This window comes from Hypanus sabinus, unplaced genomic scaffold (genome assembly GCF_030144855.1).
Source record: "Hypanus sabinus isolate sHypSab1 unplaced genomic scaffold, sHypSab1.hap1 scaffold_449, whole genome shotgun sequence".
NCBI lineage: Eukaryota > Metazoa > Chordata > Chondrichthyes > Myliobatiformes > Dasyatidae > Hypanus > Hypanus sabinus.
In genome coordinates, this window is record NW_026781323.1 from 335774 (window position 1) to 362026 (window position 26253).

The following is a 26253-nucleotide window of genomic DNA, read 5'->3' on the forward strand; positions in this document are numbered from 1 at the left end:
CTTCTTGGATTTTAGAAGAATTTCGAATAGAAACATTCGTAGAAACATTTCGAATGTTGAAAGGCATGGACAGAGAGGATGTGGCAAAGTTGTTTCCCACGGTGGGGGAGTCTATAACGAGAGGGCATGATTTAAGGATTGAAGGGCGCCCATTCATAACAGAGATGCGAAGATTTTTTTTTGTTTCAGGCAGAGGGTGTTGAATCTCTGGAATTTGATGTCACGAGCGGCAGTGGAGGTCAAGTCATTGGGTGTATTTAAGGCAGAGATTGCTAGGTATCTCAGTAACCAGGGCATCAAAGGTTATGGTGAGAAGGCGGGGGACGTGGAACTAAATCGGTGAATGGATCAGCTCATGATAAAATAGCGGAACAGACTCGATGGGTCGAATGGCCGACCTCTGCTCCTGAGTCTTATGTTCTTAAGTGCATCCAGCTGCATATTCTAACATTCCGCTTTGAGGAGTTGGAAATGGAACTGGATGAACTCAGGGTCATTCGGGATGCCGAGGATCTGATAGGAAGGAAATATTGGGAGAAAGTTATCCTGCAATGTAATTCCAAAGCAATCGAAAACACTTCAATCCGTATGCATAAACCCTCTCTCTGCAAAATCCCTATCCAACCCCGCCAAGCTATCTCCCCTACACTACTTCCTGTCACCGTCACACACTGTCTGCAATACACCACTCTCGTCTCCGTCACCCATCCCTCAGTTCCAAGCAAACCCGTCTCCGTGACCCAAACCCCCTTCTGCACACTTCGCCGTCTCCATCATTCTTTACGTAACCATACGTCCCTTCCGCATCTCGATGATGAACTCCATGTGCAAAACGCTCCCCATCTAAGTCGTCCCACCACTCTCCTCCCACTCTGTGTCACAGGAAATTATGAGTAGTAAGAGGGAGAGATGATGGGTGGTGTTTCACCTCCCCCACCTGTTCCACCGGATATCGATCACCAGGATCTGAAACTCTCCACAACTCTGCATCTCAGTCCGGTCACGTGTTCCACACCACTTGCATCAGTGTTTGCATTCTCAGCACCCTTTCCCTGGTCTCCACTCTCCTCCCCTTCCTTCCTCTAACGGCACCACACAGTCCGCTCACACACACACCATCTCCGAGACACACACACCATTCAAGACTACTGGAAAGCCGAAAATCTGGGTATTGGTGAGTGGGGGAAACGGATGAGGGAGAGGGTTTCGTACTTTTGTTGACTCCGGTAGGGTGTGCTGCGACGGTGCGGGAGGTACTTCACATGTCTGACTCCGGGAGTGTGATGGGATAACATTTAGGGAGCTTCGCTGGTTAACTGACCCTGGAAGAGTATGCTGGGACGGTGTGGAGGGAGATTCGCTTCATGTATGCCCTAGGGTGGGTGTGTTGGGACAGAGTGGAGGGAGCTGCACTCTGCGCCTGACCCCGGGCGTGTGTGAAGGATCGTTGTGGAGGGAGATTCTGTCTGTGTGTGACCCAGGGAGTGTGTGATGGGATTGGACGGAGGGATTCGCGCTCTGTCTCTGACTCCGAGTCATGGGTCAGTGGATTTCGGATTTTAAGCTGGCTCCAAGCAAAGATAGGGAGCAAGAAAATGGTATCTCACACGTTCTGAACCAAGGGCTGCAAACTGAACACCCTTTCTGTGGCCCCACTCTCCTACACTTCCTTCCTCTTTTCTCAGCACACCTTTCCTTCTCTGTGATTCTTAAGTGAGTGAGCAGCATATATGTACAAATAAAATGGGTATCTATGGGAAGGTGGTTTTGCAAAGTGAGGGCAGGGATATAGCTATTAAATTAAAGGACCACTACCCGTCCCAGTGTGTTCAGACAGAGGAAGGCCATACAGATTAGCACGTAGTATAAGTGTTTGGGCTCTAAAACATGGAATCATTGTATTTTTTTTCCGAGGAAGATGAGTCTAGATAGAAGAGATGTAATACTGTTTACACCTGAACTGGAGGGGAACTGATACCCTAGCGGGATGGTTTGTCAGTGCTGTGCATGAGAGTTTTTGGGAGAGTTGGTGAACTCGAGTTGCAGGGGGATGGGATGCAGAGCTCCAGAGCAAATAGCGGAGTCGCTATGGAGACAGATGATGGTAAGATCGCAGAAAAAGTCAGATGTCAAGAGTTTAGACAAAATGCGACTGGTGCCCTGAGCTCCGTATATTTCACTGCAGGACGCTTTAAAAAAGGCGGCTGAGCTCAGGGAAAGAATCAATGCATGAATTATGACATTGTAGCCATTACTGTGAATTGGGTGTAGGAGGACCAAGCAGGAGAGCAAGATATTTCGGGTTTCCCTATTTTTAGCCGTGAGAAAGTGGAAGGAATTAAAGGAGGAGGGGTGCCATCACTAGGCTGAGAAAATGTCACTGTAGTGAACAGTCAGGACAGGCAAGACAATTCGTCTAAGTGAGGCTTCATAGGCGGAAGTGACGAATAAGAAATATCTGGCAATGTTACAACATTGAACATAGAATATTATAGCACATTACAGTCCCTTTGGCCCACAATGCCCTGCCGACCCTTAAGCCATGCCCCCCATATAACCCCGCACCTTAAATTCTTCCATTTCTCTGTCTAGTGGTCTCTTAAATTTCATTAATGTATCTGCCTCCACCACTGACTTCGGCAGTGAATTGCACGCACCAACCACTCTCTGAGTAAAAACACCTTCCTCTAATATCCCCCTTGAACTTCCAACCCCTTACCTTAAAGCCATGTCCTCTTGTACTGAGCAGTGGTGCCCAGGGGAAGAGGCGCTGGCTATCCACTCTATCTACTCCTCCTAATATCTGGTACACCTCTATCATGTCTCCTCTCATCCTCCTTCACTCCAAAGAGTAAAGCCTTAGTTCCCTGAATCTCTGATCATAATGCACACTCTCTAAACCAGGCAACATTCTGGTAAATCTCCTCTGCACCGTCTCCAGTGCTTCCACATCCTTTCTATAGTGAGGCGACCAGTTCTCCACGTGTGTCCTAAGCAGGATTTTATACTGCTGAATCTTTGCATCGTGACTCTAAAATTCTATCTCTCGACTTATGAAAGCCTACACCCCATAGGCTTTCTTATCTAACTTATCAACCTGTGAGGCAACTTTCATGGAACTGTAGACATGTACCCCGCCCCCAGATCACTCTACTCCTCCCCACTACCACGAATCCTGCCATTTATTTGTACTCTGCCTTGGAGTTTGTCCTTCCAAAGTATACCACCTCACATTTCTCCGAGGTGATCGTATCTGCCACTTTTCACTGGGAAATGTACAATCAAGCGTATACGTTCCATCGAAAGGACAGACAGGTGGGCAGAAGGGATGGGGTGGCTCTGCTGGTGAGGAATGAAATTCAGTCCATTGCGAGGTGTGACATAGAATCAGGAGATGTAGAGTCAGTATGGATAGAACTGAGATATAGTAAGGGCAATATGTCATTACCTTTGTTCCTGATGTTTCTTGCATTGTCGTACACGCACTTTAGCCCTTCTGCCTAACTATCTATACAGACTTTATTCTGTTTCTCTTTCCTCAAATGCTGGATCTGCCTTTACTCCATGTACTGTACTTGCAGCTCGCGCATGACCTTTATACTGCTCCACCTCACAATCTGCTCCAACACTCTGGTTCCCCTCCCCCTGCAAATCCAGTTTAAACCCCCCGGTGTAGCACTAGCAAACCTTCCCGCAAGGATGTTAATCCCCCACCAGTTCAGTTGCAACCCGTCTCATCGGAATAAGCGCCACCTTCCCTGGAACAAGGCCCAATTGTCCTGAAACATGAATCTACCCTTCCTGCACAAAGTCCTAAACCACGTATTTAGCTGCATGATCTTCCTATTTCTGGCCTCACTTGCACGTGGCCCGGGTAACAATCCTGAGATGGCAACCCTGTAGGTCCCTTCCTCCAACTTTGCACTTAACTCCCTAAACACTCTTTGCAGGACCTCCTCCTACTTCCTATCCACGTCATTTGTCCCTCCATGGACCACGACATCCAGCTGCTCACACCCCCACTTGGGAATACTGAGAAGTCGATCCGAGATATCACGTACCCTACAGACCATCCGTGATTCTCGATCTCTCCCACAGAACCTCCTATCACTCTACCCAACCATCGAATCCCCTATCACTACTGATCTCCTCTTTTCACTTCATCCCCTCTGAGCTGAGGATCCAGTCTCACTGCCAGATTCGTAACCACTACAAATTGTCCCTGGTAGGTCGTCCCCACAAACAGTATCTAAAACGGTATACTTATTATTGGTGGGAACCGCCGCAGGGGTACTCTGCACATTCTGTCCATTCCCCTTCCCTGCACTCACAGTCACCCAGATACATGCATTTAGGGGTGAATGTCTCCCTGTAACTTCTGTTTATTTCTCCTTATGCCCCCCGAATGATCTGAAATTTATCCAGCTCCCTAACACGGTTTGTGAGGAGCTGCATCTGGATGCACCTTTTGCAGGTGTGGTCATCAGGCACGTTTGTGCTCGCCTGGACTTTCGGCATATTGTTAACGGAACACTCGACTGCCCTAACTGCTGCCTCCATTACCTACTCCTAAACTAATTAGATTAATTGAGGGAGATTACCTGGCCTTATCTCACTGCAAGGAAGCTAGTCCTCAACATCAGCTCGCCGAAGCCTCTGGAGTCAAAGCCTTCCTACCCTGTCTCCCTCCACTACGTCCCCCGCTCTGTTAATCTGCTCGCTTTTTAAACTCTCCCGCTGCCTCACGGGCCGACTTTCACACGCTTGCGCGTCGTGCTCCGTTCAAACTGCCGAAGTACTCCTTTGGAGATATGATGTGGTGGCCATTACAGAGACTTGGATGGCTCAGAGACAGGAATGGATACGTCATGTGCCAACTCTTAGATGTTTCAGAACGGGCGGGGGTGGGAGAAAGAGCTGAGGGCGTGGCACCGTTGATCAGAGATTGTGACACAGCTGCAGGAAAGGCAAACGCCATGGAGGAGTTACCTACGGATAACTCCAATAACTTTACTGGTTGTTTTTTCATAGGCCGCCCAATGGTAGCAGGAATATCGAGGAGCAGATAGGGAAACAGTTCATGGAAAGCTATGATTATAACAGAGTTGCCGCGATGGGAGATATTAATTTCCCAAATATCGATTGGCATCTCCGTAGAGCAAGAGGTTTGGATGGGTTGGTGTCTGTTAGGTGTTTTTAGGAAGGTTTATTGTTACAATTATGTAGATATGCCTGCAAGACGGGAAATTGTTCTTGATTTGTTATTGGAACATTAACTTGGTGAGTTGCTAGATTTTAGTGAGATCTCACAGTAGAGAATGACCTTCGTGATTGTAGTGATGAATTGCAGCATCCTGAAAAGCTTGAACAAGTAGACAATTAAAAAGAGGATTTGCTGGATATTTAGGAAAGCATCTTTTGGATAAGTCACCGGGACCGGATGAGATGTACCCAAGGCTAATCTGAGAAGTAAGGTAGGAGGTTACTGAGAGTTTGGCGATGATCTTTGCATCATCAATGGGGACGTGCGCGGTTCCGGAAGATTGGTGGGTTGCGGATATTTTTCCTTTATTCCAGAAAGTGAGTAGTTGCGCCCAGGAAATTCTAGACCAGTGAGTCCTATCTCAGTGGTTGTTAGGTTGATGGAGAAGATCGTAAGAGGCAGAATTAATGCTTATGTGGGGAGGGTATAATATGTTTAGCAATAGACAACATAACTTTGTAAAGGGCAGGTTGTGCCTTGCGAGCCTGATTGAAACTTCTGAGGATGTAACTATTCACATTGATGAAGGATGAACAGTAGATTTAATGGGAATGGATTTCGCACAGTCATTTGATAAGGTACCCCAGGCAAGGCTTATTAAGAAAGAAAGGATGCAGGGGCTCCAAGGGGACATTGCTTTGGAGATCCTGAACTGGCTTGCCCACAGAAGGCAAAGAGTTGTTGTAGAAGGCTCATAATTTTAGAAGGCCTTTAACAAGGTGCCGCACATAAGGCTGCTAAAAAATATAAAAGCTTATAGAATTGCGGGAAAGTTACATACGTGGACAGAGCATTGTGTGATTGGCAGGAAACAGAGTGGGAATAAACGGATGCCATTCTGCTTGGCTGCCTGTTAGTAATGATGTTCCACACGGGTCCGTGTTGTGGCTGCGTTTTTTACTCTGGATGTCAACGATTTGGATTATGGTATAGATAGCTTTGAGGCTAAGTTTGCTGATGATACAAAGATAGGTGGAGAGGCCAGTAGTGCTGAGGAAACAGAGTCTGCAGGGACACATAGATAGATTCGGAGTATGGGAAGAGAAGTGGCAAATGAAATGCAATGTTGGAAAGTGTACGTTCATGCACTTTGGTAAGAAATAAACGGGCAGAATATTATTTAAATAAGGAGAGCATTCAAAATTCTCTGACGCAACGGGACATGGGGGTCCTCGTGCAGGATACCCTTAATGTTAACCTCCAGCTTGAGTCGGTGGTGAAGAATGCGAATGCAATGTTGGCATTTATTTCCAGAGGAATAGAGTACAGGAGCAAGGATGTGATGTTGAGGCTCTATAAGAACTGCTGAGACCTCACTTGGAGTACTGTGTACAGTTTTGGGCACCTTATTTAAAAAAAGGCTGAGCTGACTTTGGAGTGGGTTCAGAGAAGCTTCACTACAATGATTTCGGGAATGAGAGGGTTAACACATGCGGAGCACTTGTCGGTTCTTGAACTGCCCTCCTCGGAGTTTAACAGAATGAGCGGGAACTGATAGAAGCATTTCTAATGTTAATAGGCATACGCAGAGTGGTTTTGGCAAAGTTGTTTCCCATGGTGGGGGTGTCCAGTACGAGAGGAGATGAGTTAGGGATTGAAGGGCGCCCATTCAGAACAGAGATGCGAAGATTTATTTTTTTATCTAGAGGGTGGTGAATCTGTGGAATTTGTTGCCACGGGCGCAAGTGGATTTTAAGTAATTGGGTGCGAGAATTGATAGTTATTTTAGTTGCCAGGGCATCAAAGGATAAGGTGAGAAGGCGTGGGAGTGGCATTAAATGGCAGAATGAATTAACTCATGATGAAATGGCGGAGCGTACTCGATGGGCCGAATGGTCGAATTCCGCTACTTTGTCTTATGGTCTTATAAATGCAAAACTGGTCTGAGAAGTGGCAGATTGTGTTCAACCCAGGTAAGTGGGAGGTGGTTCATTTGTGTAGGTTTAATATAATGGCAGGATATATTACTAATGGTAAACCTTGCAGTGTGGACAATCAGAGGGATCCTGGTGTCCGATTCCATCAGACACTCGTAGCTGCTGCGCAGTTTAACTCTGTGTTTACGAATACAATGCATTAGTAATCATCAACCGTGGAACTGAGTTCAACAGCGAGAGGTAATGTTGCAGCCATGATGCACAGCGGTCACCCACCCCACCCCCACTTGGGGAACTGTGCTCAGTTCTGGTCACCCGACAACAGGGATGATGTAGAACATATAGGAATGGCACAGAGGAGATTAAAAAGGATGTTGCCTGGATTGGGAATCATGACTTCTGGTAATAGTTTCAGTGAACTCGGAGTTCTGTCCTTGCAGCGACGGACGATATGAGGTGACCTGATAGCGGTGTATAAGTGATGAGAGGCATTGATCGTATGGATCGTTAGAGGCTTTTTCCCAGGGCTGAGATGACTAACCGGAGAGGGAACAGTTTTAAGGTGCTTGCAGTAGGACAGAGGGGAAGTTAGGAGCAGTTTTTTTTTTTTACGCAGAGAGTGGTGTGGGCAGGAATGTGCTACATCCGACTCTGCTGCAGGCGGATACAATTGGAACTTGTTATAGACTACTCGATGGAGCCGTCAATATTAGAGGATTATGGGAAACCCTAAGTAATTTCTAAAGTCAGTACACGTTCAACATAACATTGTCAACCGAAGGGCCTGCATTGCGCTCAATGTTTTAATTTATATTTCTCTGTACCCCTGGTTTCCTCTACAACACTCCCCAGGGTCCATGTGACTCCACTTTCAGGGAAACGTGTACCTGGATGCATAGGTCCATTTGCACTACTATAATTTCCAGAGTCCCTCCCGTTCACTCTGAAAGTCTTCCCGTGGTTTGTCGTCCTGAAATATGACTGCTCGCCCTTAACGAGTTAACCAGCATGCGGCTGCGCTCGGCAAACTTCCTCAGCTGATTAGGATCCTCCTGTCAATGATAACTGTCCTCTCTGTTGACAACGCCACCAACATTACTCTCTTCGGCAAGGTTATTAACTGCACAGTGTACATTCTCGGGGAAACCGCCATATTGCTGAACGCAATCAAACTGCTCAGAGAGGTGTTCGCGGGTTCCACATCATCCTCCAATGAAGTCTGCAAACTGGACCCTGTCAAATTCCTTGTTAAATTCCATGAAAATCACATCTACTATCCGTGCGTGATCTACCTTCCCCGGTCAAATCAAACCGACAACTGTCCCTGGGTCTCACGCCATCTGATATCTCCCTCCCCTTCGATGTTCCACGCTCCAAATCTCCTCCTCTCTTTCCCTCTCTCACCACTCCAGTTCATGTCCGTCTCTCCGAAACTTCCATCTCCCAGGGAGTCTACCATCTGGGATATTCTTAATGGACATGTCTATGTATGTTACATAGACCAATGGAAAAATAGGTCATGCACAATCAAATCAGTCGGTCATCTCTCCCTGGGTCCCACATCATTCCTCTCGATATAATTTACCCTGTTTTACCAAATTGGACTGTAAAAGCATTTATCCTGGGATCAAACAGAAGTAAATACACAGACATTGGTGTACGGTTAACCCTCGAATAGGTGATCCCGTTGCCTTTCCACTCCGCCAATATCAGGTTATCTCTTACAATTGTACAGTGTATTTTGGGCACGAGTCAACAGCCAAATATAGTCAGTGAGCGATTTCAAGAAGCACTTGTTCAGTTTCAGCCAGTCTACGGATGCGACCGGGCAGTGCACAAAATTAGAACTGCACGTCTGCAGTCAGTTCCTCCATTACCAAGGCAGAGTTGGGTAAAAGTGAACATTAGCTCATTCTTAGTATGAAATGCTGCTAGCTTTTGTTAGCTCACACAGGCAAGGCAGCTTCTGCATCTTATCCTGTGACTTTCGTGACCTCAGTCTTCTGACAGTCAAACCGAGCAATAGCATTTAGCCTTTCCACAATAAAACAGAAGTAACATCATAAGAACGTAAGATTTAGGAGCAGAATTGGACTAATCGACACATTGAGACTGCTCCACAATTTCATTGTGGTTGATCCATTTTACTTCTCAGCCTCAATCCCCTGCCTTCTCCCTGTATTCCTTCACGCCCTGACCAATCGAGAACTGCTGTCATAAAAATATGCCTTGCCCTCCACGGCCGCCTGTGGCAAAGAAATACACTGATTCACCACTCACTGGCTGTAGTAAGTTCTCCTTGTGACGCGCAGTTCTTCTAAGTCTCTGTCCTCTGGTAATCGACTCCTCCACTATAGAAACTATCCTCTCCATACCCAGTCGATCAAGGAATTTAAATATTCAATAGATTTCGATGGGGTCACCTTTCTTCCTTCTAAATTCCAGTGAGTACAGGCCTAGAGATATCCAGCAATTCCCAAATGCCGCCCTTCAATCTTGGAATCAGTTTTGTGAACCTCGTTTGAACCCTCTCCACTTTGAGCACCATCTTTCTAAGATAAGAGGCCCAAAACTGTTCACAACACTCTACGTGAAGCCTCAGCAGTGTTTTATAAAGTTTCAGCGTCGAAATGCTGACTTGCATTTGCCCTCCTCATCACAGACTCTACCTGAGAAGTTTACATCATCGACACAACATTGTGGGCTGAGGAGATTTAGGGAATCTCGCACAGGGACTTTAAAGTCCCCTTGATTCTCTGTGATTTTTGTGTTTCCTTTCCATTTAGAAAATAGTCAAACCTTTATTTTCTGCCAAAGTGCCTGACCATCCATATTTCAACACAACAGTAAATTTGCCATTACATTGCCCTGTCTAAGCCCCTCTGTAGCCTCTCTACTTCCTCAAAACTGCCTTCCCCTCCACTTATCCTCATATCGTCTGCAAACTGCGGAGCCACGTTCATGGAGCTGCATACACGGACCGGAAGATCCCTCTGCTCATCGACACGGTCTTGTCTTTAATACTGTGCTTTATCTTTCTATTTGAACTCATCTGCCATTTCTCCAACCAGATCTGCAAGGGTTGTCAGCACAACAGCAATTGCTTTCGTTTCTGTGAAAAACGAGGAAGGTGCAGGACAAGTGTATTCCAAACATAAATAAGTTCTCAGTTCTCAAGAAGTATCCAATTCAAACCGAAAAGGGAACTCGAAGCTCTTGTGAAAGCTAAAGAAAGGGTTTACAAGAAAATAAAAAAAAGATAGTGGGAATGCGATCATCGGTTCGGCTCCGGGATTCATCTGGGTGATGGTAGCCCCCGGACGGAGAAACTTACGAATCTCGTTTGGGTGGACATTCGGCGATGTTTGCAAACAGTACACAATATGAGAGTAAACAAGTAATAGCCTCATATTTTACCCCGATTCCAACTAAACGCTTTGCTAACTTATCTCCTCCTATCCCTTTCCAATGCTATGGTTAGGGATGTAGTGTGTGATCACTATCTCCTTTGGAGATATGACATTTTGGCCATTACAGATACTTGGATATTTAGAGACAGTCAAAAAGTACTGGGAGGGAGGCAAAAGAGATAGAGGCGGGTACTGTTTATCAGAGATAGTGACCAAGCTCCAGGAAAGTTGGATAGCATAGAGGAATTATCTACGGAATCTCTGTGGGTGGAGGTTACGTACAGGAAGCAGTCAATAACTTTACCAGGTGTTTTTTTTTAGGCCGCCCAATACAACAGGGATATTGAGGACTAGATTGGGAAGAAAATCGTAGAAAGGTGTAATAATAATAAAGAGGTCGTGATGAGAGATTTGTATTTCCAAAATATCATTTGGTATCTCCCTGGAGCAAGGAATTTAGATGAATCGAGTTTCTTAGGTTTGTTCATGAAATTTTCTTGACATAATATGTAGATAAGCCTATAAGAGGAGACGATGCACTTCTTATGGCATTGGAAAATGAACTTCGTCAGGTAGCACAACACCCAGTGCGAGACCTTTTTGGAGATAGCGAACTTTATTTTATCTTCCTTAAAATAGCGTTGGAGAGAGTTAGGAACAGAAAAGTTAGAAACGCATTTAGTTGGAGTAAGGGGAATCATCAGGCTATCAGTCAGGAAACTGCAATCTTAAATTGGATGCAGATGTTCTCAGTGAAAAATACGGCATAAATGAGGCAAATGTTCAGGGGATATTTGTGTGGAGTTCGGCAAAGGTACGTTCCAACGCGACAAGGAAGTTATGGTAGGGCACAGGAACCATGTGTACAAAGGCTGTACTAAATCTAGTCAAGACGAAAATGACCATCTTGCAAAATGATTGAGAGAAATAGCTAATGTTAGAGATCTAGAAGATTATAAGGCTAACTGGAATGAGTTTAAGAAGGAAAATTGGTGGGGCAGAAGGGGCCATGAGAAATTCTTGGCGGGCAGGATTAAGGAAAATGCCAAGGCTTTCCTCAAGTGTGTGAAGATTAAGAGGATAAGACGCGAAAGAATAGGACCTATCAAGTGTGACAGAGCAAAAGTGTGTATGGAACTGGAGGATATAGCAGAGGTCCTTAATGAAGTTTTTTGCTCCAGTATTCACTATGGAAAAGGATCTTGGTGATTGTAGCGATCACTTGCAGCTGACTGAAAAACTTCAGCGTGTGGATTTTAAGAAAGGGGATGAGCTTGAACTTTTGGAGAGCATCAGGTCGGTAAGTCGCCGGGACCGGATGAGATGTACCCCAGGCTACATTGGAAGGCGAGGAAGTAGATTGCTGAGGCTCTGGCGATGATCTTTGCATCATCAAGGGGGAGGGGAAATGTTCCGGAGTATTGGAGGGTTGCGGATATTGACCCTTTATTCAAGAAAGGGTTGGACATAGCCCAGGGAATTATTGACCAGTGGATGCACAAGATCCTGAGAAGCAGGGTTTATGAACATTTGGTGAGGTATAATATGATTAGGGATAGTCAGCATCGCTTTACCAAAGGCAGGTCGTGCCTTACAAGCCTGCTTCAATTCCTTGAGAATGTGACTAAACACATTGATGAAGGAAGGGCATTATATGTAGTGTATATGGATTTCAGCAAGACATTTGATAAAGTATCCCATGGGAGGATTATTCAGAAAGTAAGGAAACACGGCATCCAAGAGGGCGAGTGAAGGCATAACTGAAGTGGGTGTGGAAATATGAGGGAAGAGGAGAGGAGGAAAGAAAGCCGTTAAAATCGTTAAAAGAGGATAGTGTAGAGGAAGGGGAGAGGGCAGGTGCGTAATAGGGAAGCCGTGGAAGGGGCTGAGTTGTGTGGGACAGAAGGAGCCAGTGCCAGGCGAGGGTGGGAGAAGGATGCGAGGGACTGAGGAAAACGAAAGGCAGAGAAAGAGTTGTGGCGGGAAGGAGGAAGGTGTGCTGGGAGAGAACGGGAATCTCAGATGGGAGTAGGGGTGGAGATGGGCCGAAGGAAATGAAGGTAGACAGTCGGAAGGGACGGGGAATACTGAAAGGATCTGTGAGTGTGTAAGCACATCTGCTTGTCAAGGTGACAGAAGTGTTGGTCGTGGAGAGAAGCAAAAGGGAGTGGCAGACGGGTGACAGAGTGGATTAAGACAATGGGGAAGGGGAGACAGTGGGGCAAATATGGGAGAGAGGAGGTAGAGAAAAGAGCAAGGTTTGAGGAGGGGAGGAAGATGGGATAGAAAGTGAGAAAGAATTGTGGGAGGGAAAAGTAGAATGAAAAGTGGAGAGTGGGGGAAGCTTGTCGAAGGAGAACGAGAGGAAGAGACAGGGAATGCCACGGAATAAGGAGGGAGAATGAGAGAGTGCGCCACTGGACGAGGAAAGCGAGGAAACGCTCTGAATGGACCGTGTTTCGAGGTGAATTGTTCACCTCACTCGGAGGGAGGGAAAGTCCAATGCTCAAAGCAGAAACCAGCTGGAGGTGCATCTGTCCTTGATAATTGAGACTCTGTATGAGTGACAAAATCCCTCGGTCGTTCCCACCTTTCTCATTCCTGCACTCTCAGCTCATTCCTCTCTCAACTCATCTCCTCCAAATCCTTTCCTTTCTCTGTCCCTTCTTCGTTTCCACATTTCTTCAGACCTCCCGGAATTCCTCCTCCATCTGAACGGCGATCTCCATTCCTCCTCTCCTCCTCTGCGCTGTCTTGATCCATCCTGATCTCTCACCCTTACCTCCGTTCACCGACCCTCTCTCTCCAATCACTCCCCAACTCTCCTGCCTTAATTTCTCCAAGTCTCACCCTCTCCACTCATTATCCCCCATCTCCATCACTCCTTCCTCCCTGTTCTCTGGACACACCCATTCACTCGCTTCCTTCTCCCCAGTCTTTCCATTGTCACAACCTCTCTATCCCCGACCCCAGTCTTCTCTTCTTTCTCCCCACTCTCATCAGCTCTTTATCCGGCGTTGGTTGTTACCGGTCTAACCCACTTGTTTACACAGGCTTCCTCTGACAACGTTTGTTTCATCTACCTGAGCTCAGAGACGCAGAGAATACTCGGCAGGATGGACCGGAACGAGAGTCACATGAATGTGAAGTTGGGAAAAACGGACGCACGGTCCCCTTCCCGAGGTGAGTGGGGCAGAGAGACAGGGGACTGATCTATTCTGTAGCTTATCCTGGTGTGTGTGATGGGACGCGGTGGAGGGTGCTACACTCTGTGTCTGACCCCGGGAGTGTGTGATTCGACTGTGTGGAGGGAACTTCAGTCTGTCTCTGACCCTCGCTTTTCTGTCCCCAGCTGAACCTGATGTATCGTACGCTGAATTGAATTTCAAGACCCGCTCTGCGCCCCGGGTGCGGAAAGATCGAGGTCAGTTTCATCTTTGTTGGTTTGACACTGTTTAGCTGACGTGTTCAATCCTGTCCAGAGATCTCAGGGCAAACGTACAGTCACCCTAAGGATTGCTTGTTTGAGCATAAGACGGAGGGAACGCATGGGAAAGACGATGGGTGGGTGGACTTTGTGGGAGGAACGGTGGGGAGGGTGCCGTTAGGTGTGAGCGCCCTGGTAGGGACAGTATACAGGGAGCGCCGTAGGATGGTTTGATGAGTGTGTGCTGAGGGTCGGTGAGCAGAGCTAGCATGGTATGTGCCTTGTGGAGGAAGGGGCGCTGAGGAGTGAGCGCTGTAGGGTGGGTTTGTGGTGATGAGTGAGCACCGTGAGGAGGGAGGAGGGTGAGGAGGGACGCAGTGGGAGAAACGGTGAGGATGAGGCGCTGTATAAATCCATAACTGCTCTCTCAATGTTCTTAACCCCACACTCTTTCCCCTCCTCTCCGCTCCCTCACCTCCTCACACCCTCTCCGCTCTCCGTTTCTCCCCCTCTCTCCCCGCTTTCCCTACTCTCCCCCACTGTCCCCTTCTCTTCGCCCTCTCTCATTGCCCCCCTTCCTCCAGTCACTCCTCTATCACAGTCAGCGTCTCTACCATTCTCGGTCTCCCCCTCGCGTTCTGTCCATCTCTCTCCGCTCCCTCTTATCCTTCCCTGTCCGCCCCTCCTGTCTTACAACCTGGCTCTGTCCCTAATTTTGCCCCTGAACTCCCCTCACGCCCTCTCTTCCTGACGATCCGTGGGTCATGCCCTTTCCCCTACACTGTGTCCCCTCGCTCTTCGCCCTCTCTCTCAAATTTTCTTCTTCACTCTTCTCCATCACCCTCTCACATTTCTTCTCCCCTCATTCCCTCTTCTCAATCCCCGTCTTTTTCGCCCTTTTTCACACCTCTCCCTGCCCTCTCACTGTTCCCGACTCTCTCCCCGCCCCTCTCACTCTGTTTCCACCTCTCTCACCCCGTTCTCCCTTCTGATACTTTCTCTTTCATCTTCCCTCCCAGCACCACTGTCGCTACAACCCTCTCTCTGTCCATCGCTCTCCTCTGCTGCCCCCGAGAGCCTCTTGAGTCTCTACCACTCTCCCTGACCCTCTCACTCGAATTCTCACTCATTCTGTCTCCCTCATTTGCCTCTCTCTCTTCTCTCACCCCTCCTCTCTCTTCCTGACACCCTCCCCCATTCTCTACCGCTCTCACTCTCTTGCTTATCTGCTCTCTCTCTCTCTCCCAGAGGATCCGAACTCCACCTACTCTGATTTGAACTTTCGGAAAAAGGAAATCCGCATCGATCAGCGTGAAGATCCTCCCATTGCCTCGGCACCTGGCGGGTTGTCAACCACTGCACAAACAGGTTAGTGTTCACAGTGATGACGTCGTCTGGAGGGATCACGTATCATACTCGCAATTGTCCAAGTTTCTAATGCAGCTGTCTCTGTGTCCCATAGACTTGCAACATCTGGGTAATAAAACTTTGTCACTCGACTCCACAGTTAAATTTCTGTCTGTGATGTATATAAATTTTAGATGGGTGTGTTAGAAACATTGAAACATAGAACACATACGTCACAATACAGGCCCTTCGGCCCAAAAAACTGACCGCACACGTCCCTACCTTAGAACAACCAGGGCTTTACCCATAGCCCTCTATTATTCTAAATTCCATGCAGCCATTAAGAAGTCCCTTAAAAGATCCTCTCGTTTCCACCTCCACCACCGCCTCCGTCAGCCCATTCCACGCACTCACCACTCGCTGCTAAAAAACCTACCCCTGACATCTCCTCTGCATTTACTTCCAAGCACCTTAAAACCATGTCCTCCCTTGCGAGCCATTTCAGCTCTGTGGAAAAGCCTCTGACTATCCACACAATCAATGCCTCTCATAACATTATATATCTCTATCAGGTCACCTCTCATCCGAGGTCGCTGAAAAGAGTAAAGACTGAGTTCACTCAACCCTCCTGATGAAGGGTTTCGGTCCGAAACGTCGTCTCTACCTCCTCCCATACATGCTGTCTGGCCTGCTGAGTTCTGCCAGCATTTTGTGTTTTTATTCACTCAACCTATTCTCATCAAGCATTCTGTTCAATCCAGGAAACATTCTTCCAAATGTCCTCTGAACACTTTCTATGGTTTCGACGGGTTTCCAAGGCGAGCAGAACTGAGCATAGTACTCTAAGTGGGGTCTGAACAGGAACTGCAAAATTACCACTCGGCTCTTAAATGTATATAAATGATCTGCATGAAATTACAGATGGGTGGGTTAGTAGCTTTGCTGATGATACGTCGAGAAGTGGCGCTGTGGAGAGCGGAGAAGACCGGCAAAGTATTCTCAGTGGGATGCAGATCAGTTACAGATATGGTTTGGAAACCGGGAGTTGCATGGAGTTTAACAGTGACAAGCCTAAACTGTTGCACCTCGGTAACTCTAATGAACGAAATGACACACTATCAAAGCCAAAACCATAAACAGTATTGTAACATAGAAACATAGAGAACAGGCCCTTCGGATACAATGCTGTGCCGAAAGTTTCCTTACTTTAGATGGGCAGAGGATCTTGGGCTCCATGTTCATAGCTCCCTGAACGTGGCTGCACAGTTTGATGGGATGGTTAAGAAGTCCGATGGCTTTCTTGCCTTTATTAGTCGATGCATTGAGTACAAATGTCAGGGAGTTATGTTGCAACTTCATAAAAATCACTAGTTATGCTGAATCAGGCGCATTGAATACAGTTCTGGTCTCCCCATTATCGGGAGGATGTCAGGGCGTTGGGGAGCCTCCGGAGAGGTTTAGCAGGACTCTGCCGGGATAAGATGGCATGTCTTACAATGAGAGGTCGGACACCTGGGCTGCTTTCTCTGGAGCGGAGGAGGTACAGGGGAGATCTGACAGATCTCTGGACTCCGTCAGGCACCTGTCAGCCATTACCAAGTCAAGGAATTTGAAATTTGTTGAGGTACCAAAAGGCACTGGTGAGAAGAAACTTAGAGTATTGTGTTCAGTTTGGGTTCATCATATGTACTGACATCAGAGAGGGTTCAGAGAAGATTGACTAGAATGATTCCAGGAATGAGAGATTTGCTGTATTAGGGACATCCGGCAGCTCTTGGTCTGTATTCCTTGGGGTTCAGCAGAATACGCGAAGATCTCACAGAAATTTTCCGAATGCTGAACATTTACGAACAGACTAGATATGGAAAAGTTCCTTCCGTTGGTAAGGAATTCTAGGACAAGAGGGCAAATCTTCAGGATTGAAGGACGTCCTATTAGAACTGAGGAGAAATTACATCAGTCAGAGGGAGGTAAATGTGTGGAATTTTTTTGCCACGAGCAGCTGTGGGAGCCAAGTCATCAAGTGCATTTAAGGCAGAGAGAGATAGGTTCTTGATTAGCCAGCGTTTCAGAGGGTCTGGGCAAAAGCAATGGAGTGGGGATGACTGAAAAAATTAGATCAGCCCACGATTGAATAGCGGAACAGTCTCGATGGTCCGAAAGTACTACTTCGGCTACTATATCTTATGAAACATAGAAAACCTACAGCGCAATACTAATCTCTTAAAATACCCTATCCTATCCGGCTTCATCACAGTTGCTGGCCGCCAATTCCACGAACTGACCACTCTCTGAGTAAAAAAAATACCCCTGACATCTCCACTGTACCTAATCCCCAGCACCTTCAACCTGTGTCCTCTTGTGGCAATCATTTCAGCCCTGGGCTAAACGCCTCTGAATATCCACGCGATCAATGCCTCTCATCACCTTATACACCTCTATCAAGTCACCTTTCATCCTCCGTCGTTCCAATGAGAAAAGGCCGAGTTCACTTAGCCTATTCTTAAAAGGCATGCTCCCCATTCCAGGAGACATCCTCGTAAATCTCCTCTGCACCAGTTAGATGGCTGCCACGTCATTCCTGCAGTGAGCGACCAGAACTGAGCACAGTACTGCTAGTGGGATCTGTCCAAGGTCCTATAAAGTTTCAACATTACCTCTTTGCTCCTAAATTCAATTTCACGATTGATGAAGGCCAATACACCTTCCTAACCACAATAGGCCTTCCTAACCACAGTCAATCTGTGGAGCTGCTTTGAGCTTCATATGGTCTCGTACCCCAAGATCCCTCTGATCCTCCACACTGCCAACAGTCTTATCATTAATGCTATATTCTGCCATGATGTTTGAACTACCAACATGAACCTCTTCACACCTATCGGGTTGAACTCCATCTTCCACTTCTCAGCCATGTTTTGTATCCTATCAATGTCCCGCTGCAACCTCTTGCAACCCTCCACACTACCCAGAACGTCTCGAAACTATGTGTCATCAGCAATCATACCTACCCATCCCTCCACTTCTTCATCCATGTCATTTATAAAAATCACGAAGAATAAGGGTCACAGAGCAGATCCCTGAGGTACTCCACTGAAGACCTCCATGTACAATGTGATCCGTCTACAACCACTATTTGTCGTCAGTATGCAAGCCTGTTCTGGATCCACTAAGCAATATTCCATTTCATCCCATGCCTCCTTATTTTCTCAATTAGCCTTTCATGGGGTACCTTATCAAAAGCCTTGCTGAAATTTATATATACTAGATATACTGTTCTTCCTTCATCAAATTATTCAGCCGCATCCTCACGGAAATTTAATCACGGACGTATGGCCCGACCTGCCCTTGACAAAGCCATGCAGACTACTCCTAAATATTATATACCTCTCCAAACGTTCATAAGTCTTGCCTCTCAGGGTCTTCTCCAGCAACTTACCAACCACTGAGGTAAGAATCACTGGTCTATAATTTCCTGCGCTATCTCTACTCACTTTGTGTAATAATGGAAGAACATTCGCAACTCTCAAATCCTCCGGAACCTCTCCCGTCCCTATTAATGATGTAGAGATAATCGCCAGAGGCTCAGCAATCTCCTCCCTCGCCTCCCACATTAGCCTTCTTTACATTTCGTCCGTTCCAAGCGACTTATCCAACTTGAAGTTCTCCTAAAACTCCAGCATATTCTCTTTCTAAATATCCACATCCTCAAGCTTTTCAGTCTGCAGCAAGTATCACTACAGTCACTAAGTCACTGAAGTGAAGTTATCATAAAGTTGCTCCTGTGGATTTATAAAGTATATATTATCGTCTTATGGTTGTATGGTCTCTCCGCAGCGGCGCAAGAACAGGAGTCGAAAGTGAAGATCGGAAATAGACCGTACAGTCTGATCTGCCTACTCTGCCTAATTACGTCCGCCCTCATGGTGGTGGTGGTGGGTCTCTCAATCCATGGTGAGTGGAACGGGCTCCGAGTGGAGTCAGTCCATTAATAAAGACAGTGGAATAAATTGTTATGGCAAAACACAACAGTGAAACCAACATCCCCCCTTACCGTAACACCGATTAAAAACAGCCCACCATAGGGAAGTGGGATGAGGTCCTGAATTGTGAGTTTGGGGAAATAGGCAGAAGGCTGAAGCACAGGACCTTAAGGGTGGTGTTCTCTGGATTGCTGCCTCTGTTACGTGATAGTGAAGGAAAGAACTGGAGGAGATGGCCGTTGAATGTGCGGCTGTGGGCTTGGTGCAGGGGGCAAGCTTATAGATTTTTGGATCATTGGGATCCATTTTGGGGAAGGTGGGAACTGTATATATTTGATGGGTGGTACCTGAACCCGAGGGGAAGCAATATCCATGCTGGTAGGTTTGATAGCATGGTTCGTGAGGATTTAAGCTAATTTGCAAGGGGGATGGAACCCGGAGCGATAGAGCAGTGAAAGAAGTGCATGGAGTTAAGCCAGATCTAACATACAAAGAGGCATTGAGGAAAGAGTAGAAGAATAAAGGGTCTAAAAGTAATAAGAAAGAAGGGCGAAAGTGCGTCTGCTTTAATGCAAGAAGCATCAAAAACAAATGTGATGAATTGAGAGCTTGGATCCATACACGGAATTATTATGTAAAGGTTATTACGGAGACTTGGCTGCCAACAGGGCAGGAATGGATTCTCAATATTTCTGGAAGGGGAGGAGGGGTGGCATGACTGGTCAGCTGCAGAAAGGGTGGGTAATGTAGTACTGTTCTCTTTTGAGTCAGTATGGGCCGAATTCCGGAACAAGAAGGGAGAAGCTACTCTATTGGGAGTATTCTATATGCCCTCTGGTAGCAGTAGAGATAGCGAGGAGCATATTTTGGAAAGGTGCATATTTAAGAGGGTTGTTATCATGGATGACTTTAACCTCACTAATTTTGATTGAGAATTGATTAGTTCCAACAGCTTAGACGGGGCAGAGTCAGATATGTGTGTCCAGAACGGATTCCTGTCACAGAGTGTTGACAGGCCGACTGGGGTAATGCCCAAATAGATCTAGTATTAGAAATCGAATTGGGTCAGGTCACAGATCTCTCAGTGGGGGAACATCTGGGGGGAAGTAACGACCGCTACCTGGCCTTTAGATTTATCATCGAAAAGGCTAGATTCAGAGAGGACAGTAAATAATTTAGTTGGGGAAGGGAAAATGTGAAGCTATCAGACTAGAATTTGCGGGTGTTAATTGCGATGATAATTTGCAAAGAAATAAACTATGGACATAGAACCACAGAACATTGCGGCAGAGAAACTGGTCTTTTGTCCCTTATTGGGTGTGCCTAAACATTTTTCTGGCCAGTCACACTGGCCATACACCTCTCATCATGTACCTTTCCAGCATTTTCTTAAATGTTAAAAGTGAACTTTTCCCCCTTCACCCTTAACCCATGTCCTCTCTTTTTTCCTTCCCTGGACTCAGTGGAAAAAAAGCCCACTTGCATTCACTCTATCTATACCCATTACAATTGAATATAACTCTATCAAATATCCCCTCATTCTTCTACGCTCCAGGGAATAAAGTCTTAATCTAAACTCAATAACCATTAAGCAATTACAGCTAGGAAACAGGCCAGCTCGGTCATTCTAATCCGTGCCGAACGCTTACTCTCACCTGGACCCACCGACCTGCATTCAGCCCATAACCCTCCATTTCTTTGCTGTCCATATACCTCTGTAACTTTACTTTCAATGACAATATCAAACCCGCCTCTACCACTTCTACTGGAAGCTTGTTACACACAGCTACTACTCTCTGAGTAAAGAAGTCTCCCCTGGTGTTTCCCCTAAACTTTTACCCCTTAAATCTCAACTAATGTACTCTTGTTTGAATCTCCCCTACTCTCAATGGAAACAGCCTATCCACGTCAACTCTGTCTATCCCCCTCTTAATTTTAAATACCTCTATCAAAGACCCCCTCAACCTTCTACGCTCCAAAGAATAAAGGCCTGACTTGGTCAGCCATTCTCTGTAAGTTAGGTGCTGAAACCCAGGTAACATTCTAGTAAATTTCCTCTGTACTCTCTCTATTTTGTTGACATCTTTCCTATAATTCGTTGACCAGAACTGTACACAATACTCCAAATATTGCCTTGTACATTCTTAACCATACATCCCAACTCCGATACTCAATGCGTTGATTTATAAAGGACAGCATACCAACAGTTTTCTTTACCACTCTATCCACTTCAGTTTCCATCTTCAAGGAACTAGGCTCCATTATTCCTAGAACACTCTGTTCTACTTCATTCTTCAATGGCCTACCACTTACCATGTATGTCCTATTTTGATTAGTCCTACCAAAATGTAACACCTCACACATCAGCATTAAACTTCATCTGCCATCGCTCAGCCCACTCCTCTAACTAGACTAAACCTCTCTGAAATCACTCTGCAGGCTTTGAAAACCTACTTCATTGTCCACAACGTCACCTATCTTATTATCATCTGCATACTTACTAATCCAATTTACTACTCCATCATACAGATTATTTATGTATATGATAAATACAATTGAGGCACACCACTGGTCACCGGCCGACAACCTGACAACGATGTATCGATTACTACTCTCTGGCATCGCCCAACCAGCCACTGTTGAATACATTTTACTACTTCAATGTTAATACCTAACGATTGAAACTTCCTAACTAAACTTCCATGTCGAACCTTGTCAAATCTATTCAACCTTTCTTTGTAACTCAGTTTCTCAAGTCCCGGCAACATCCATGTAAACCTTCTCAGCATTCTTACCTTATTAATATCTTTCCTGTAATTCGGTGACAAAGCGTCACGCAATTCTCCAAATTCTTCCTCACCAATGCCTTTTACAACCTCATCATAACGTTCCAATTCTTATACTCAATATTTTGATATATAAAGTCCAATGTACCAAGAGCTCTCGTTACTACCCTATCTAACCGTGACGGCACTTTTAGGAAATTTTGTATCTGTATTCCCAGATCCATCTGTTCTACTGCATTCCTCAGTGCCCTACCATTTACCTTGTATTTTCTCCTTGGTTTGTCCTTCCAAATTGCAATACTACACTCTTGTCTGTATTAAACTCCATCTGCCATTCTTCAGCCTATTTTACCAGCTGGTACAAATACCTCTGCAAGTTTAAAAAACTTCCTCACTGTCCACTGCGCCTCCAATCTTGGTATCATCAGCACATTTGCTGATCAAATTTACTACTTTACATTCCAGATCATTGATATAGATGACAAATAAAAATGGACCCAGCACTGATCCCACTAGTCCCAACCACACAAATTGTGGCAGGATATATGGTCGAAGTTTAGGGATCTCTTGCAGGATGTTAGGGATAAAATTGTCTTGAGACTAAGATAAAGAACGGTAGGGTGAAGCAACCATGGGTAACTAGTGAGGTGGAAAATCTCGTCAGTTGGAAGAAGGCAGCATACCTGCTGTTTAGGAAGCAAAGGACAGATGTGTCTATTGAAGAATAAAGGATAGCAAGAAAGGAGCTTAAGAGGGTCTCAGAAGAGCCAGAAGCGGACATGAGAAGGCCTTTGCGAGTAGGGTGAGGCATTCCTCCGTTATCAGAAGAATAAAAGGAAGACAGGAGTGAAGGAAGGACCAATTAGAGAGAAAGGTGGGATAAAGTTGGGCCTGGAGACTGCGGAAGTGAGCGAGGTCTTCAATGAATACTTATCTTCGGTATTCACCAATGAGAGAGAACTTGATGACGGTGAGGACAATATGATGGACGTTGATGTTCTGGAGCATGTTGATTGTAGTGGAGATGACGTGTTGTTGTTCAAATTTATGAGAACGGGTAAGTAAAGGGGCCTGACGGAATGTTCCCCAGGCTGCTCCACGATGTGAGGATAATGATTGCTGAGCCTCTGTTTAGGATCGTTATGTCCTCGTTCTCCACCGGATGGTACCGCAGAATTGGGGGGAGTCGAAAGTTGTCCTCTTGCTCGACAAAGGTAGTAGGGATAGTCCGGGTAATTATAGACCAGTGAGCCTCACGTCGGGCGTGGGAAACCGGTTGGAAAAGATTCTTAGACAGATGATCTATGGGAATTAAGAGAATAATGGTCTGGTCAGGGACCGTCAGCATGGCTTTATGAAAGACAGATCGTGTCTAACAAGCCTGATAGATTTCTTTGAGGAGTTAACCAAACTTACAGATGAGAGTATTGCAGTAGATATGATATAGATGGCGGTTAGTAAGGCGTTTGACAAGGTTCCACACTGTAGGCTAATTCATAAAATCAGAAGGCATGGGATACCGGGACATTTGGCCAGGTGAATGCGGTATTTATTTTTTCTGCAGGAAACAGAGGGTTGTGGGGGGAGGGGAGAAGTACATTCGGATTGGAAGGTTGTGACCAATGCTGTCCATCAAGGATCCTTTCTGGGACCTCTACCTTTTGTGATTTTCATTATCGACCTGGATGTGAGGGTAGAAGGGTGGGTTGGCAAGTTTGCAGACGACAAAAAGTTTGGTGGTGTTTTAGATAGTGTAGAAGATTGTCGAAGATTGCAGAGAGGCATTGTTTGGATGCAGCAGTTGGCTGAGAAGAAGCAGTTGGTGTTCAACCCCGAGAAGTGTTAGGTGGTACACCTTGTAAGAACAACCTCCAAGGCAGTGTAAAACGTAAATGGCAGGACACATGGTAGTGTGGAGGAGCAGAGGGATCTGGGTGTACATGTCCACCGATCCCTAAAGTTTGCCTCACAGGTAGATAGGGTACTTAAGACAGCGTATGGGGTATTAGCAATCAAATTTCGAGAGGTAGAGTTTATGATTTGTGAGAACATAGAACATGGAATAGTACAGCACATTACAGGCCCTTCAACCCACAATGCTGTGCCAAATATCTAATACTGCATCCGATATACCCCCCTACTTAAATTTCTCCATATACCTGTCTAGTAGCCTCTTAAACTTCTCTCTTAGATCTGCCTCCACCACTGACTCAGGCAGTGCATTCCACGCACCAAACACTTTCTGAGTGGAAATCCTTCCTCTAATATCCCCTTGAACTTCCGTCTCCTTAACTTCGACAATCCCCTACACTATCTACGACACGACCAACCATTGTGTCGTCCGCAAACTTGCTAACCCACACTTCTACCACCATATCCAGGTCGTTAATAAAAATCACGGAAATTAATGGTCCCAGAAAAAATACTTGTGGGACACCACTAGTTAAAGCTCTCCATTCTGAATGTACTGCCTCCACCACGACCCTCTGCCTTCTGCAAGCAAGTCTATTCTGAATCCACTTGGCCAAACCTCCCTGGATCCCATGCCTTCTGACTATCTGAATACGCCTACCGTGTGGAACCTTATCAAATCCCTTACTAAAATCCATGTAGATCACATCCACAGCACTACACTCATCTATATGCCTGGTCACCACCTCAAATGTTCTATCAGGCTTGTTAGACACGATCTGCCCTTCACAAAGCCATGCTGAATGTCCCTGATCAGACCATGATTCTCTAAATTCCCATAGATCCTATCTCTAAGAATCGTTTCCAAAAGCTTTCCCGCCACAGACGTAAGGCTCACTTTCTATAATTAATATAATTATAGCTGTCCACAGTATCTATTCCTGTTAATATCTTGTACACCTCTATCATGTCTCCTCTCATCCTCCTTCTCTCGAAAGAGTAAAGCCCTAGCGCCCTTAATCTCTGATCGTAATCCATACTCTATATACCAAGCAGCGTCCTGGTAAATCTCTGTATCCTTTCCAGTAATCCACATCCTTCCTGTAGTGAGGTGACCAGAACTGGACAGAGTTCTCCAAGTTTGGCCTAAGCAGAGTTTTATATCCCTACTACCCTATCCCTATCCCAACAAACATTTTTGAACAAGGGGACAACATTCGCCTCCCTCCAGTCCTCTGCTACCATTCCCATGGACAACGAGGACAGAAAGATCCTAGCCAGATGCTCGATAATCTCTTCCTTCGCCTCGTGGAGCGGCCTGGGGGAATATTCCGTCAGGCCGCGGGGACTTTTCCGTCCTAATGCATTTTAACAACCCCAACACCTCCTCTCCCTTAATATAAATATGTTCTAGAACATCAACCTCACTCATATTGTCCTTACCGTCATCAAATTCACGCTCATTGATAAATACCGAAGAGAAGTATTCATTGTGGACCACGCTCATCTCCAAAGCCTTTAGGCACATCTTCCCACTTCTATCTCTGATTGGTCCTACCATTACTGTTGTCATCCTTTTGTTCTTCACATAATTGAAGAATGCCTTAGGGCTTACCTTTACCCTACACGCCAAGGCTTTCTCATGACGCCTTCTTGCGCTACTCAACCCCTTCTTAAGCTTCTTTCTTTCTACACTTTTTCCTCAATAGACCCATCTGATCCTTGCTTCCTAATCCTCATGTATGCTGCCTTCTTTCACCTGACTAGATTTTCCACTTCACTTGAAACCCATGGTTCCTTCACCCTACAATTCTTTCTCTTCTGCACCGGGACAAATTTATCCCTAAAGTCCTGCAAGATATTCATAGTACATTTCACTGCAAATACATCATCCCTATTCACACCCGTATGTTCTCGCTTTATAGCCTCATAATTTCCCCTTCCCCAATTAAAAATTTTCCTGTCCTCTCTGATTCTATCCTTTTCCATTATAATGCTAAATGCCAGGGAGCGGTGATCACAGTCCCCCAGATGCTCACCCACCGAGAGATCCGTGACCCTCTCGGGTTCGTTACCTAATACTAGATCTAGTATGGCATTCCCCCTAGTCGGCATGTTAGCATACTGTGATAGTAATTCGTCCTGGACACAGTAAAGAAACTCTGCCCCATCTAAGCCCTTGGAACTAAACACGTGCCGATCAATATTAGGGAAGTTAATGTCACCTATGATAACAACCCTGTTATTTTTGC

At 45.9% G+C, this 26253-nt stretch overlaps 1 protein-coding gene across 1 annotated transcript in view; it reads left to right on the forward strand.

The window, feature by feature from the left end:
• Positions 1-1092: 1092 nt before the first annotated feature.
• Positions 1093-26253, forward strand: part of LOC132388988 (oxidized low-density lipoprotein receptor 1-like) — a 35482-nt gene continuing 10321 nt past the window's right edge. The window contains exons 1-5 of the mRNA XM_059961403.1: positions 1093-1174; positions 13604-13733; positions 13903-13974; positions 15226-15345; positions 19159-19275. Coding sequence (XP_059817386.1) covers positions 13667-13733; positions 13903-13974; positions 15226-15345; positions 19159-19275 — 376 coding nt within the window. The 5' untranslated portion in view covers positions 1093-1174; positions 13604-13666. The remainder of the gene's footprint in view (positions 1175-13603; positions 13734-13902; positions 13975-15225; positions 15346-19158; positions 19276-26253) is intronic.